At 36.7% G+C, this 16,262-nt stretch overlaps 1 protein-coding gene across 1 annotated transcript in view; it reads left to right on the plus strand.

Moving 5' to 3' along the window:
* The window catches only part of ube2d2 (ubiquitin-conjugating enzyme E2D 2 (UBC4/5 homolog, yeast)), a 49,079-nt gene extending 38,028 nt beyond the window's left edge, over nucleotides 1-11,051 (plus strand). The window contains exons 6-7 of the mRNA XM_043703678.2: nucleotides 5,817-5,910; nucleotides 7,642-11,051. Coding sequence (XP_043559613.1) covers nucleotides 5,817-5,910; nucleotides 7,642-7,687 — 140 coding nt within the window. The 3' untranslated portion in view covers nucleotides 7,688-11,051. The remainder of the gene's footprint in view (nucleotides 1-5,816; nucleotides 5,911-7,641) is intronic.
* Nucleotides 11,052-16,262: the final 5,211 nt, after the last annotated feature.

Genomic DNA, 16,262 nt, shown 5'->3' on the forward strand with positions numbered 1-16,262 from the left:
GGATTTATTAACATTTTATAGGCAGAAATTGATTAGGGATGGAAAATCATGTCTCCTCAAATTTGAGTTTTTTTTGAGGAAGTTACCAAAACGTTTGACAGAGCAGTAGATATTATTTATTTGGATTTTAGTAAAACCGTTTTTGATAAGGTTCCGCATGGTAGACTAATAAGTAAAGTTCTTGTTTGTCATTTTATATAAATGATTTGGATGAGAATAAAGAAGACATAGTTAGTAAGTTCGTGGATTACACCAAAAATGAGCTTCAAATGGGTCAATGAGCTGAAAATGGCAGATGGAGTTCAGTCTGGATAAATGCAGGGTATTGCACTTTGGCACAACAAACGAGGATAGGACTTGTACAATTAATTGTAAGGCCTTAGTTAGTGTTGTAGAACAATGACCTGGGGTGCAGGTACATAATTTGTTTGAAGTTTGTGTTACACATGGACAAGATGGTTAAAATGGCTTTTGGCATGCTTGCCTTTGTGCTCAGTTCTTTTGAGTATTGGAGTTGAGAAGTCACATTGAGGTTGTACAGGACATTGGCGAGGACTTGTCCGGAATATTGCGTCCAGTTCTTGTCATCCAGTTGCAGGAAGGATATTCTCAAGCTGGAGAGAGCTCAAAAGTTTGCCAGGTTGTTGCATATGAGCTGTGAAGAAAGGCTGGAGTTTTTTTGTGCTTTAAGGCAAAGGCCATGATTAGTTGTAAATGTGGTACCAAATTTGAATTGGTACACTCAGCATTTTGTTAAATACTTTGTGCACAACTATATTGTCAGCCAGAAATTCATCCAGATTTTCTTTGCAATTGCTTTTGGAGCATGGTGGGCTGCATGTAGTAAACGTTTCCTTAAACGATTTGTTCAAATATCTTAATGTGCTCATTAATTAACCGCATCCACAGTTCTCAAGATTTTAATATTTGGATCATGATCCACCATCACCTCATCAATTCTGTATCCATTTGAATAATTTAATTTGTCATTTAGTTTTTCATTGTGCCAAATTATTCGGATTGGATACATGTACTGTAATTTTTTTGGTCAGGTGTGCAAATGCATAATTTCTAAGATCAAGGAATGATGCTTTGTAGTCTGTAGTTGTACAATTAAAATGCAGTTGAGTGCTAATATTGTAAAACAGCAACATAAGGAACAGGAATAGGAGCAGGAGGAGTAAGCCATCTGGCTCTTCCACTCTCTGGGTAATGAAATATCTCCTCTTACCAGTGTCTTAAATAACCTACCCTCTCCTTTAGACTCTGACCACTGGTTCTGAACTGCATGGTGATTGGAATATACTTGTGTTTACCATGTCTAGTCCTGTTAGAATTTTATAAGTTTCTTGAGATTTCTTATTGAAAACAACCGAGACAAGAGGAGTCATTACTTTAGAGCCCCACGGGTAATAGTACAGTGCAAATTGCAAGTGATGGGTCCAGGCAACTCTCATTGCTGGATGTGCTGGTTGTAGGATATGGACAAGACGACAAAAAAAAATGGTTATATTCTGAAGTTAGTGACTTTGCAAGCTTAAAGTGCTGTTGATCATGCTTTAGTTTCAAGTTTCACCAAGGATGGAAGATTCAGAGACAGAATAGTTGGGAGACTTCAAAAGGCAGTGACTGAATGTGGACTGAAAAGATGTCTTTAGGAAAGTCATCGTCTGATCTGTTTCATCTCCCAAGTGGAATGGAGACTGCATCATGCACAGTGAATGCAGTACAAAAAGATGAAGACTGCAAACCTATTGTTTTTTTTTAGGTAGACAAGGCTGTCCATGTTCTTCAATAAAAGAATTCTATTTCGTGCAGCCACTTATCTAAAATGGTTGATCTTAGTGCAGACAGCAAAACTAAATTTCCACATGTTTCAACAATGTTGTGTTTTATTGTGAGGGAAATTGAATGCAAGCAAAGGGAGGTAATGTTTCAGTATGCCAGGTATTGGGAAGACCTCATCCAATGTACTTTGATATATTGGTCACTGTATTTGTGTAAAGATGTGAATGCATTGATAGCAGTTCAGAAGGTTTACTAGACTAATACCTGGAAAGAGCAGATTGCCTTGTATAAGGGAAGTTTCTAGACAGGTTTAACCTGTGGCATGTGGAGTTCAGATGAGTCAAAGATGACTTGATAGAAATATACTAGCACCTCTCGGGTGCATTTGGGTAGGGCGATTCTTCTCGAGGGAGAGTAAAGCACTAGGGGTCCATAGAATCACAACAGGGAAGCAGGCCATTCGGCCCATCGTGTTGACACCGATCCTATGAAGAGCATCCCACCCCTCTACTCTATCCCATAGCTAATCTATCTAACCTGCACATCTTTGCATTGAGGGAGGAAACTGGAGCACCTGGAGGAAACCCATGCAGACAGGAGAATGTGCAAACTGCATGCAGTCACCAAAGGGTGGAATCTCCCCAGCGTCCCTGATGCTGTGAGGTAGCAGTGCTGACCACTAAGCCACTATGCTGCCCCTCCTAGAATATTTCCTAATTTGTCTAAATTGAGTGGTATTCCTATTTTAATGTTATAAGTATTGTTTTTGGAATTCCCTTTTTAAAAGGCAGCTGAACAGAATCTTGAAATATTTTAAAGTCAGATTCTTGGTTACCAAAGGAATGAATGATATTGAGAGTATGTTGAGACTGGAATCAGATCAGCCATGATCTTATTGAATGGCATAGAGACTTGAAGCGCTGAGTGGCTAACTCTTGCTCCTTGTTCCCAGTAATATCTTTTCACACAACTTCAATTCCAAATAATTTCCCAATCTCAATTCTGCATTTTTACTTATCCTCCAATTTATTTTCCTTGGGTCTGTACAAACAATGTTAAGATTTCCTTGTGTTCACTGGTATGAACCTTTCAAAATTTTGATCTCAATTTTTTTCAATTCTAGCAACAGTACCTTTCTACCCAGTTTGTCCTGTTGTAGAAACTGCACAGATTAAACCATTTCTTGGGTGACTGGTTCCCTTCAACTAAACTCAATTCTCAAGCGAGACTGAATTGTTCTCCCTTCTGAACTGAACTTCTGATTCTTGTGTTTTGAGGTCAAGCTAAACCCAATTGCTTTCTCTTTTAAAACTCAGCAGTATAAATATTCTATTCATTAACATTACAGAGGATCTCCTTAACTGCAGTGAGTATTTTCATGGAATTTATGGACTTGTCATCTTTCCAAATAACTTGTTTAATGAAATATCAATTTCTCAGAATTGACCTACAACCATCTATCTGCATTTTTGAAATCCAAATGCAAAAACATTTATGATCCACCTTTTATCATTGTCCACATTGCCCCTGTTTATGATGCCCAGGTTCATTTTATGCTTTAATATATCCTTGCACCTTCAGTAGTCTGTGCAATCCCGTATCCATCTATCTTGTACCCCATTTAAAGTTGTATCATTTGGCATGTATTTTCTCTCGTGATGAGAAGACCTATCTAACTTAAATTTTCTATACTTTCAACTTCGTCATATGCAAATTTTGGAATTGTAATGCATTAACAATTCCAATAAATCATTATCAAAACGACAATGTCCCAAGTACTAAATATTGGGAAACAGCGACTCAGCACGTCTTAACAACTTTGTACCCATAGTCCTATTTTCCCCACTGGCTTCAAGTTTGCTGACAAGCTAAATAGTTGGAACTAATCAAATTCCCTTGATGATCTATTCCCATGTTCCCTGTGCTGTCTTTCCCCAACTTGTAGATCAAGAAATGCAGTCATATTTTTCCATACATAATTTGTCTTGAATGAATGTGTTTGATTAATAATGAAGATCCATGCTCATCCAAGTAGCTGACCGTTTCCTCCAGAATTTTGTTTATTTAACTTTGCTACATTTGTCAGATTTTTCCTTCATCCACTTTAAAGTGTGGTATTATATTTTCACCTCCCCAGTCTTTTGGCATTGTCCTTGTACATAAGAACTTGACATTTTGGCCAACATTTCTAAAAAAATCTGTCCTGTGTTTTCTTCTGCAACTTTGGCCCATCCAGACCAGATGAATTATCTATTTGAAGTAATGCCCTTTCTTCCTAATGCCAACTCTTACTAATTTTTTTTCTATTCACTAACCTGGCAACTCTTCATTTAACAAGGCTTTTGCTACTCTTTCCCTTGAAAAACACCAATGCAAGATACTCCATTGAGTATCTTGACCATGTCATTTGCTGTCACCGATACAAGTACATTGCCTACTTAATCAGGCCCACTGCTCTTTGTAAGAATTTTCTTTTTACTGAATAGATCCGTAGAAACTCTTCAGCAATTATGTAGTGGAGTCTTGGTTTTACTGTCTCTGTGCTGATGTTATTTCCTTTTCTCAGATGTGCGCTGTACTTATCAGCCTTGTTTGTTCTTCCTTGTATTATCAAAGCTGCTATCTGAAATGCCCTTTTTTCTATTGCTTCCTATTTTCTAATTCTTACTGTCCAGAGAGTAAGACTTTGGTCCACTTTGCATTCCTATGAAGGAGAAATAGATCTGGAAGGTATTGAAAACAAACCATTACTACTTTAAAGGTTGTACATTGATATGTTCAATTTCTGCATGTCTTTTGGCTCCATTTTACCCATGCCACATCCGATTCAATTCAATCAACCCCCCTCTAGTTAACAAGCAAAACCTAAATTTAAAAAAGAAGTGTGAATTGCCAAGCTTTGGTACAAAATTGCAGTTCTCAAACTGAGGAAAAATACAGCAAATTAAACTCAGGAAGGTTGTTAGATATTTTAGGAGAGGATGCAGTTCATTGCAGAGTAATGTGAAAGGTAACATTTAAGGAGTGAAAGAAATTTCATCCTAAAATGCAAGACTTGGATGTTTTCTGGGATTTTTGAGCATGGCGATTTTAAATACAGTATTGAAATAAGTGAATTCTCACAGTTGAGTTTGCATTTGCTGGAAAACAAAATCCAGTTCTTTCACATACAAATCAGGGAGCAACTGTGCAGCAGATGAAATGCCATTCTTGAAAGATGAGAACACTGGAAAGGGGTAAGTTGATAATTTGTTAGACTTGATTTGGACCTTGATGACTGAGATTTAAGTTGCAAATTTTAAAATTAATTTCTGATAGATTTTGGATTTTTGAATGCTCAGGCTGTGATCTCTGGTTTCCAAATTGGTGACAAAACGACCTAAAGAGGATTTTAACAGGGTGGTTAGATTTAAATATAGATATTGAGGCAAGGCTATATAACATGTTCAAAGGAGTTAGTTCCATTTTCAGAATGTCTTGTAAAAGATTGCAGCACTGGAATTAAAATCTCAATTTCTGCAACTAAGCTAGCAGAGACATAGTAAAGTAAATGATCTTCAATTTCTGTAACTTCACTGTTTATGGCATTTGGGATAGCTGAATTGTGTAGTACCAGCAGTAGCACATATCTGGAACTTGGGCATGTCGTTGTTCCATAAGATGGGTTATGGGATTAAATATTTGTGTGTACCATTCAGTTTAGGTTTTTACTTCCAGATTTCCTCTTGAGGTTCATCATACTTCAAAATGATGAAAGAAAAGATTAATAAAAATGAAATGCTATGTTGACTTGTTCACTAACTATCCTTTGCAGTGATAAATAATGCACAAAGGAAAATGAATTTCAAACTGGTACCATATATTTTAAGGTATTATCAGTTGCAATGTATTTCTAAGACTGGATGCAAACATATACAATATTCAAACATTTTAATAAATTAAGGATTTAAAATTATGCTGTATATAGTAAAGGCAAGTCAAATAGTAGAATTCATATCACAATTTAACTTTAATGTTTTTTTTTCCAGTTCTTTTGTCCATTTGTTCACTGTTATGTGATCCAAATCCAGATGATCCCCTAGTGCCTGAGATTGCACGTATCTATAAAACAGATAGAGAAAAGTGAGTATTCTGTTTCAGGTAGTTAAACTCAAAGGTATTAACTGAGTCAAGTACCTTGCCTTACTAACCCTGAACAGGAAATACTTTGAAGAAACCAGTGTTCTGAGCAAAATGTGTTGTGGAACTCTGTAAAGAGACTGACCATAAGTATCTCCAAAAGAGCCTTGATTATCTAAATATCAATTATCTGAATTTTGGATTATCCGAAGAAGATCTCAAGGTCCCGATAGAAACATTACTTCAGGTGTTTCCAACACTGATCTTGTCTTTTGTTTACAATTATTAAAAATGAACTCTCATTACTGAAATGCTGTCAAGAACAGTCCTGGACATCGATGGGAGCCTAGACACTGTCTCCAAATTACTGATCGTCCGCACTTCCTCTCTTCCCCACACTTTCCCTGGAGTTCTACACAGGGGTATACCCTAAACCCCCCTTCCTCAGATAATCTTTCCAACGTTGTGTCCTGTACAGGGCAAAGGTGGAACTTGTCAAAAAGGCTGCGTGTGTGTGCTATTTTGAGTCAACCCCAATAGCAGCAGCAGTCTTACTGGTGCCCAGTCTGGTTGGTTCAGTTGGGGGGCAGGGGCTTGCACACGGTGTGCTACTGCCTGGTCTCCTGAACAGGGAGTGGACTTAGCAAGTGCTCGCTGTGTCAATCCCATTGAATTGTTGATGGGAGGAAGCGGAGGCAAAGCTTCAGCAATGCTGCAGCTCCCTTGCACGCGTGTGTCTGCTCTGAAACAAAACGAGACAAAGAGGGAGCAAGGCAGGCAGAGTGAGGAAAACGGAAACTTCAGAAAACTCCGAGCCCCGTTGAATCAATTAACTGAATAATCAGCTATTCGAACAAAATAGTGCCCACTCATCTCGTTCAGATAACTAGGTTCCTCTGTAATTATGTTTGTAAATGATGGAAAGAGTTTTGTTTCTGTAGATTTTGTTTGATTTACTCATTTGATTTTTACATTGAGGTACTACTGACATTTACCCAAATTTCTAATTCTACAGTGGTTATTCCTGCCTTGTTTAAAATGTTGCATGCTGAAATAGGCCGATAAACCTCTTTTATTTAAATAAAAGTTGAAGTAGTGCTTTAATGTTTAGCTTTTTGTTTTGCCGATTTGTCTCATGGCTGCCAACAAGTCAGCCACAAATGTGTAATTGTATTCTGACATGTTTTAGATCTTTTCCTTCCTGCTTTATTGTACCAAATTTACACCTGAATATTTCTGATTAGAACGCTAAATTAGTTATAATGAGGGTGTGTGCAACTACAAATTATCTCATTTGGTAATGTATGCAGTTTTAAATGTATGCAGGCTTTATTATTCAATTTGCATATTGCAAAGTAAATGTCCTTCAGTTTCTATGATTTTGCTGTTTATGACAGTTGGCATAACTGAGTTGTGCAGTACCAACAGTAGCACATTAATATAAATTCAAAACTCGAACTTGAGCACATCACTGTTCCACAAATGGGATTAAATATTTAATATGGGATTAAACAGATTTACTATTAAAGAATTTTATTTTAACTATTAATAATGTTAAAAATTTGATGTTTGATTAAAATTTTGCAGAAATATGGAGGAGGAGGAATTATTTGGCCCATTATGCCTATTCTTTGAATGGGCTCACTTTGTTAGCTGATTCTGACTTAAAAGTTTAAAGCGAAATTGCTGAAGATTTGGATATATTTAACACTTTTTTTCCCCTTTTCCTTGTAGGTACAACAAAATAGCTCGGGAATGGACTCAGAAGTATGCAATGTGATTACATTCAAATGTTGACGAACCTCTTATACAGCTGGGGGAACTTGCAAAACAAATTTCTTTGGTTTCCATTTGACTGCTTTCTTTGAGCCCACGCCTCTTCCCCTGTGCACATGTTCACCTGATCCAGCAGTGCTGCGTTGTATTGTGTACATATTTGGAACAGCTGATAGAAATGCCCCTTTCTCAATTGTTTGAAATTCAGACTACTTACAAAGCGAGTGTTAATTGTCCAGTTCTTCGATCATAACATTTGTGAGACTAAAAGCATTCCTAGTCATTGTAACAAGATGGTTTAAAAAAATTCAGGGTTTAAGTGCTTCCGGGGGTGGGAACTTTTCCTTTTATAAGATGTATGTTGGAATTCTTTTAAACTCATAATGGTTATGAATAATAGAATGAAGAACTTTAATTTGTTTAATGTTTTGCAATTTTTATGCTGAAGAATGCAAATCTACATTCTAGTTAAACGTTGGAATGGAAAGTTGAAAGCATACTTGTGTCCTATAAAATTGAACAGCCATTTGAATCATCACCCATAACAGTTAAATGGATTGGAGCTATTAGTTAGCCAGTCATTCAATTTTCAATACCTTTTTGGGTTTATATTTGGCTTACAGTGAATGAGTAGCTAATAGCTCTAATTTTATTTTTTTTTTGTTTTGTTAACTAATCTTAGAAGTCTCATCTGGATGTAAGGGTAAAAATTCATGACAGAACTTGTGTATATTTAATGACCCAAAGGCTCTACTGGAGCTTGTATGTTCAAAATGATTAATCTGTGTAATAAACTGATTACTAAAGTCATTAAGTATTTCTGTGAACAGGATAAAAGGCAAATTGAACACTGCCATCTTCAGTAACTAATTAGAGTGGTAGTACTTGAGTTCAAGCAATAACCATGTGGCAACTAAGATCATAATCTGTAGTTGTTTTATTGATAGCATTCTGTTATGCAGTGAACTTGCTAGAGTTCTCCTATTGAGTCTGGTAGTTACATGGTAGAGATTTATGTCTCAACTGCTAAAATTGTATCTTGTCCATTTCTACAAAAATGGGCACCTGACCTTCGAAAGTCCTTTTTTTTCCTTAGAAACCTGTATAGGATTTGATAAACTTGCAATACATGTCATAATACAGAAATCGTTAGCGATTGCACAAATCTTGCAGCATTGCAACAAATCCATTAAATATTCTGTTTTATGTAAAATTATCCTCTGGATTTAGAGATTGCCTGTTGCCACATGGCACCCTGAACCTATGGTGCATTAGATATGCTATAGCTGAAATCATTGCCCCCCACCAAAAGATTAAAAGTTGATTTTTTTTGTGTGTGTGTATTTATTGAGGAAGGATTACTTCTGGAAGTGCCAGTAGTTGCTTTTAACTTTTTGCATATCCTTAAATGTTAAACCATTTTTTCTTCTCTCCTAATTCATATCATTGAATCAGAAATGAGGCTATAACTACCCATAGTGCCTGTACCACCTCATTTGAAAGTGTGTCCAATTTGCTGTATCATTTCCCTATTGCCTTCCACATTTTCCCTTTTGACCTTTTTTAATGGTGGCTGTAAATTCATTCTTTAGGTGTTGTATGCTAGATCATGAACTCCCTGCAGGTTTTTAACCAAAAAGTTAATTTCCTGTTTGGATCTTTAAGCATTCACCTTTTTAAATCTGTGCCCTTTGGTTGCCAGTCCTTTGGACACTCATTTACTCTCGAAACATCTTTTTAATATTTTGAACATGTTAAATTTCCCTGCAGGTCTTCCTGCTCCTGAGGAAACCAGCCCTATCCTTACTAGTCTCTTCATATCCCTGGCACAAATCTGCATTCTCTGCATCCTAACCAAGTTTTGACATCTTTTTTGAGAATGTGCCCAGAATTGGCTCCAGTGTTCCAGCTGGATCCTTAATGTATCATAACACGTCAGTATAACTAGCTTTTGTATGCAGGATCTCTGATCAAGACTGTCACCCTTTAATGACAACTTTTCTTAGCCATCGTAAAAGGTTTAAATATACGTAACTTGAATGTTGATTTTTGCACTTCATTTAAAATGTTATTGCTCCCAAACAATTCTTGATATCAGTGTCACTTCACACTATGTATTTAATTTTGTCTTAGTTTCAGCAACCTGTATGCCTTCCAGAAGTCTATACTATCTTCACAATTTACTACCTTTCAGAATTGTCATCTACAAATTGTGTGCTGTCTACCCAAGACTGTCATTAATATATTTTTAAAAAACACATGCTGGTAACAGTTGCTCAGGTTGCTGCAGGACATGCTTTTTGCTTCTCTCCAGACTGGGAAATTGCCATTTATCAAAAACTTAATTTTACCTCTTGGCTAATTTTCATATAATTCCATGAATTTCACTTTTTTTTTTGCTCATTCACTTGAGCTACTCTGTCAAACGTTACTTAAACTTCAGTTAGGCAACCATAATTTGCCTGTAACAATCTTTGCCTGTCAACGCAGTTTTTTCAGTTGATCACTTTTCTTCAGCCTGTCAATTTCCCTGCCACAGGCATTCACCAGGTTGGCTAGTAGTAGCTGGGTTTGTCCTGCCCTTAATTTGAGCATGTAATTTAACACTTGCAATCCTCCACTGCTCTATTTTCTTTTTCTAAGAAGGAATAGAAGGTTACAGCCAAAGCTGCTGCTATCTCCTGTCCTTCTTTGCCTCTGAAATTGGATGCCTCTTGTTTGGATGACCACTGCAAATTTGAAAGAGGTTTCTAGAGGCCTATCACATTATGTACCTTCCATACTGGAATTCTTCTGGTTGCATCTGCAGCATGTTGAACATGGAGATTAATTTTCAGCATCACTAGAAGACATTCCTGTTGAGCCAGGGCCGTAGAAATTTGCTCATTATTGCAAGACTGCTAGTGGTTTTTCAGTAACTTAGTAAATTCAGTGGCCTATGCTTTTTTTTTGGCCCAGTTCATATTTTCCGAGAGATTTTGGATTCCTCCATATGTTTAGCTCCACCCCTCTCACTGATCACCTTTTTGGTTCCAGTTCGCTTTGTGAAGTTTATTTTGCAAGTATTTAATCCCCAATTAAAGGTAAAACTGGACAATGCATTGAAACAATAGATTTTACAAGGATTTGGAATGGTGTCAACCTGTTCTGAGGGTGTTGCCATATAACCAGATTGAAATCATTATTATTTTTAGAGACAAATGCTAATTAGTTTATCTCGATCCCCTTTTTTGTGTATGTGTACAAAATATACAAATTTATTTTAAATGTAACTTGTGGGTAAGACTGTAAGTTACTTTTGCACATACTGGCATTTTAAGGAGTGTTGCTATCAAATCCAAACCATTAAAGGAATGTGGTCAATGCTCTTTCATTTTCCTGTCCTGTCTCGACAGTAAGTGCTTGGTCATTGTCAGAGCACTTTTATCATGGTTAAACGCCTGTATTATGCTATTCAAGTATCTATATAGTTGTGATTCTAAATATCCACAGCTCTGTTGCTCCCCAAGTTGACTGCAAACATTTAAACAAATGCCCTGCTGGCAGAAATTGGCTGAAATTAAAGTAGAGCAAAAATAAAGTCTCCATGTATTTAAGGTGGCTCTGATTTAGAGATTTGATCTTTAAGTATGTTTTACATATTCGAGAATTAATATTCCAGCATATTTGATATAAAAAAATAAAAGTCTTGCTGTATTTTAGTTCGCCACTACACTTTTAAAGTCTCTTTATACGACTAAGAATTCAATTCCCAGTCACAATTGGCTTATTTTTAGCCTGATGTCTTATCACAAACCATTAAATGTATCAGTAATTTGAACTGGGCACATGGACTGTTCTTGAGTACAACCATGTGCAGGTTTGTACAAGGTTTCCTGAGGTTGGTAGACAAGTAGCTTTATAGCTTGGGCCGAGATAAAAGAATAGCATGCAGATTGAAGTAAATGGACTGTTTGGTCAGTTGGGTGCATTGAAATGCATTGTATGCACTTCATATTGCACTTAGGTGGTTCTATGACTAAAATCTTTTTGAAAGCAAACACTTCGCATTGCTGAAATGTTGGTCTTCAGTATTTTTATCTACTGTTCTATTTACCATTCCTGATGAAGGGCTTTTGCCTGAAACGTCATTTTTTTTTTCCCCCGCTCCTCAAATGCTGCCAGACCTGTTTGTGCTTTTCCAGCACCACATTCTTGACTAATGTCAAGCATCTGCATTACTCACTTTTGCCTTTTTTAAAATCTACTGTCAGGTAGTTGTATGAACATGGGTTATTCTTGGTCATGTTATCAAATTAACATTGAAAATCTGACTTAAATTCTTGGTTGCATGTAGATCGTCTTGATTGAGCTTTTCTAAAGTTGGAGGAACGAAATAGTTGTAGAAATGCTTGTAACATTTTGTTAACACCAACATTGCAGTCACATTTTCAATCAATCTTTGCTGTTGCAGAAATTGTTAGAGCATTTACAGACCTTGTGCATCTCTGAAGAACCATTAATCATAAGTTTCAATGGATGCAATTAATTTGTTGCAAAATAGTACATTTGCAAAAATTTAGTACAAATTGGGAGGTTGGACCTTTTCGTTAATTAGAAAAGGTTGGGTACAATTTCTGAATTCTTTAGATTGGTAATAGTTTGTAGACAATTGTGAAGGCTGGAGGTCAGACTTCAATTTAGTTCATTATTTTAAATGAGTCAACTTGGTTCTTTTTCTACCTGGCCTTTCTCTTGCCCCTCTCCAATTCTTAGCCAGACCTCTTCACAATGGATGTAAAACTAAATGCCCATATCCCCATTTTTATATGTACCCTTTGTGTACTAGTATTGCAGGTTCAGAGAAATGAATAATTGATGAGATGTTGCGTTGTTTTTCTTTTGGTGAGCCTAATAACTATTTCCAGATGTAAGGTTGGCGCACTTAAATGCATGTAAACTAGATTTTTGTGCTTAACAGAATGTTGTTGTTTTAAACTGGCAAGGTAATGGCAAACCTCAGGCCATGAAAACTTCAGTTATCATACTGATGGACCACTCAGATATTGTAATGAACTGGTGCAAAGTTTGTGACGCTCCAGGCCTATGGCGTATGTAAGAATCCAGTTCTCTGCAAGACACATTGCATTATGTCCTAGTGGTCTTTTTGCAAGATGGTTCTGTTCTGAGCAGATTGTTTACCTAATATGGGGTTGTAATAAAATCCATTGGTTCTGTTGTTTTTGCATGAAGCAATGTGTGTTAGCTAAAACCAATTCTTGAAATCACTAAACATCACTCGGTATCATGTGAAGTTAAGCTAAACTGCTTTATGTCATACCAAGATAAATTTTAATTATTGGATCAATAGAGTTTTCTATTGATGGTTCACGGCCATGGTTCCTCCTGAGTTTGTTACTCATGTCAATGGTAGTTAGTTTTTCATTCTAGCATTGAATTTAGCTGAATTATTTCCCATTTAAATTAATTGACATTCTGTTGGCACCAGCTGTAATTCCTGCTGCCTTGCATTTTAGTGGGGAAGCATTCATCTGACAATTTTTTGGAGGTGGGTAGGGGCTTAACCATGAATGATGAATGTTAAAAGTTGGTGAACTTTAAAAGCTGCCCAGTCTTCTAAATCCTGACTACTGTCTGTGATGCAAACATTGCTGTTCAAACAAAATATTTTGAAGCTTTGATCCATGGAAACAGTGAACTTAATTTTTGAACCTTGCTAGTTTCTAAAATATGCTTTTGTTAAATTATTAAAGGAGTTTTTTTTTTACAGTTTGTGCATGGGATCTTTATCACTTTTTTTTTCCTCCCCACTCAATCATACTAGAAGTGGTAGACATTCTAAGCATGCTTTTCCCCAATATACCTGATCCCAGGTTGGTGTCATGTTGCTGTTACAACCTGTTGGAACAAAATGGTAAGTAAATTATTTATTTTTAGGATCATTATAGTAATCAAACTAGGATTTTGGATAAAAATGAATATTATGGAACCTAATCCAAAATTACCAGTGAAGGCAAAACTATAATTTTACTGTAAGTAGTGTCAAACACTGCACACTGAAGAGCTACCTGGGAACACTCTCTCATCCCTGTGTAACTCATTCTTTTTTTTTATTCAGTAACACTGAATAACTCAGTCATACTGACAATTTCTCACTATCTCTACTCAATGACATTCTGAACACTCAGGAGTTGAACTAATGGAAGAAAACTCTATTCCATTACAGTATAGGCTGCAGGGCCAGTACATCTTGTAGGTCCTTTTTGGAAAAATAAGATTTGTGTTTCAAATGTGATTTCGAGTAGCTGTATTCATGGCGAGTAGTTGCATCGGAACGGAGTCTGTCTTGTTAGAGAAGGCATCTAGTTTGTTTTATATCTATCTACCTAGTTTAATCCACATCTGAATTGTCATGTGCAATACCCAGAGTGATCTGTGAGCTCCAAGGGTTAAGCTAGCAGGCGATTGCTTTCATGAAAATTTAGGTCGTGATTTTTTTCACTAAATATTTGTATTTTCAAAAGAATGAATTGGAAAAAAGCATTTTTACCCGCCAGTTAAGGAATCTGGAACTAGAGCATGGTATTTAGAACCAAATCTTGAGTGAAATTTGACAGTACAAAAGGTGGTAGGGGTTTGTGAATCTCTTCTGCCAATGGCAGTTAATGCTAAATCAATCTAATTTAAAATTGTTGACCAAAGATATTCAAGGGACAAAGGTGGACATGGGCTAATTTGCAGATCAGCCATTTAGCTTGGGAATAGCAGAAGTTTCCATATTGTGCTCTTCCCCCTACCCATTTGAAATTTATAGATGCCCCAAATATTTTTTGTTCCAACTCAAAACAGCTACCTGTAATATGGGCAACTTCTGAGCTTTAAAGCAGTTTTATTATGGTTTGTCATGATTAACATGTTTTAATAATTTTTTTCTACAAAAAACTACTAACTTGAGTCATTCCAAATTGATTGAAATGGTGCAGTAGAGCTAGGCACCAAATAACCATTATCAACAGCAGGAACTTACAGTTAAGAACAAGTGACATTTCACCTAAATTTTGTATACAACTTGTCCTGTTGCCACACTACTCCATAATACCCCCAAATTTTGGTCCTGACCAATCTTATGATGGAGCAAAGGAAATCTGCCTGTCTGCAGAACCCAGTGGAAGTGAATGAAATGAAAATTGGACAGCTCTTTAGCTGTTCTAACTCACTCCTGGTGTGTAGGCATTGCTGGTTGGGCCTGCATTTATTGTTTATCCCTAGTTACCCTTAAAGGGGTATTGAAACTTCAGGTGAAGAGCAAAATCTATCCCAGTGTTTACTGTTTTTCATTATTCACACCCCTTTATACAAATCTGTTTTAGTAGCTTGGAAGATAATGAAGCTGAATTCTTGCGGGGCTAATGTAAATCTCTTCCACAAACTGAATTTTCCATAAGTCTACATGGATATGATTTAGCTGTTCTTTTTGCTATTGTTCAAGACCTGTTATATCCTAAATACTTTCAAACACTGGCTGTTTTTTTGTACAACCCTTTTCAAATATCTTGCCTCGTTAAATGCCACTACTGTTAGTTACATATGAAAAATTGCTTTGAACCAACTTTTACTTTTTTCCTGCTGATCACTGTTTATATCCGACAAATGCATTTATTCATCAACTTTAATGTGATAAATGTTCTTTATTTCCTCCTTTTATATTATCTCTTTTTAATCCTCCTGTTTCTTGGAATGTTTGGTTTACAAAGCTAAACTCCCCTGTCATCGATGCCACATTTTTCAAATGCTGCCTCGAAAGATTGTAGCAGAACAGAAGTTACTGGGAAGCAAATAGAAAGCTCTCTGGTTGGCAGAAATGGTGGTTGTTGATGGTCAATCATTGTTCCTGCACAATTCTGTATGAGTTTCTCTAGCCCAACTAACTTTGACTGCGATGTCAATGCTCTCCATTGTCAAGGTAGAAATGGGGATGTTTGCTGTTTGTGAATAGTACTGTATGTTATGCATCGACTCGTACTGAAGCAATCCATGTCCATATGCTGCAAAACCTGAACAACATTTAGGCTTGAGCTAATAAGTAACAACTAGTGCAACTGCCAGGCAGTGATAATCTACAAGAGCATCTAGTCATCACCTTTTGGCATTCTGTGGTATTGTCCCATCAATAAATCCTTACTTTCAGCTTCTGGATGTTGACTTGAAGTTGAACTCGTCCAGCCATATAAATTTCATTGGCTGCAAAAGCAGGTGAGTTGGGAGTTCTGTGGTGACTAACTAAAAACCGGAATCTCTTTTTGTTTTTCTGACTCAGATTTTGTAGATGGTAGTGTGATGCAATACTCTCCAGTAGCCTAGAAGAGTGCACTTTCAACAACAGCTAAGACTCAGCATCTGGAGCAAGCCAGCCCTCCTAATGGCATTCTTTTCACTGCCATGAGCATTCTCTCCCGCCACTATATGCATGTGCAAAATACTCTGCAGCAATTTATGAAAATTCCTTCTATAGTATCTTCTAAGATATGTGTGTTCCATCAAGCCGGGCTTGCACAAAAAAGACCTATAGCGACCTTCAT

The sequence above is a fragment of the Chiloscyllium plagiosum genome, unplaced genomic scaffold (assembly GCF_037043375.1).
Source record: "Chiloscyllium plagiosum isolate Xiang-an unplaced genomic scaffold, Cpla_swu_hap1 HiC_scaffold_16, whole genome shotgun sequence".
Taxonomy (NCBI): domain Eukaryota; kingdom Metazoa; phylum Chordata; class Chondrichthyes; order Orectolobiformes; family Hemiscylliidae; genus Chiloscyllium; species Chiloscyllium plagiosum.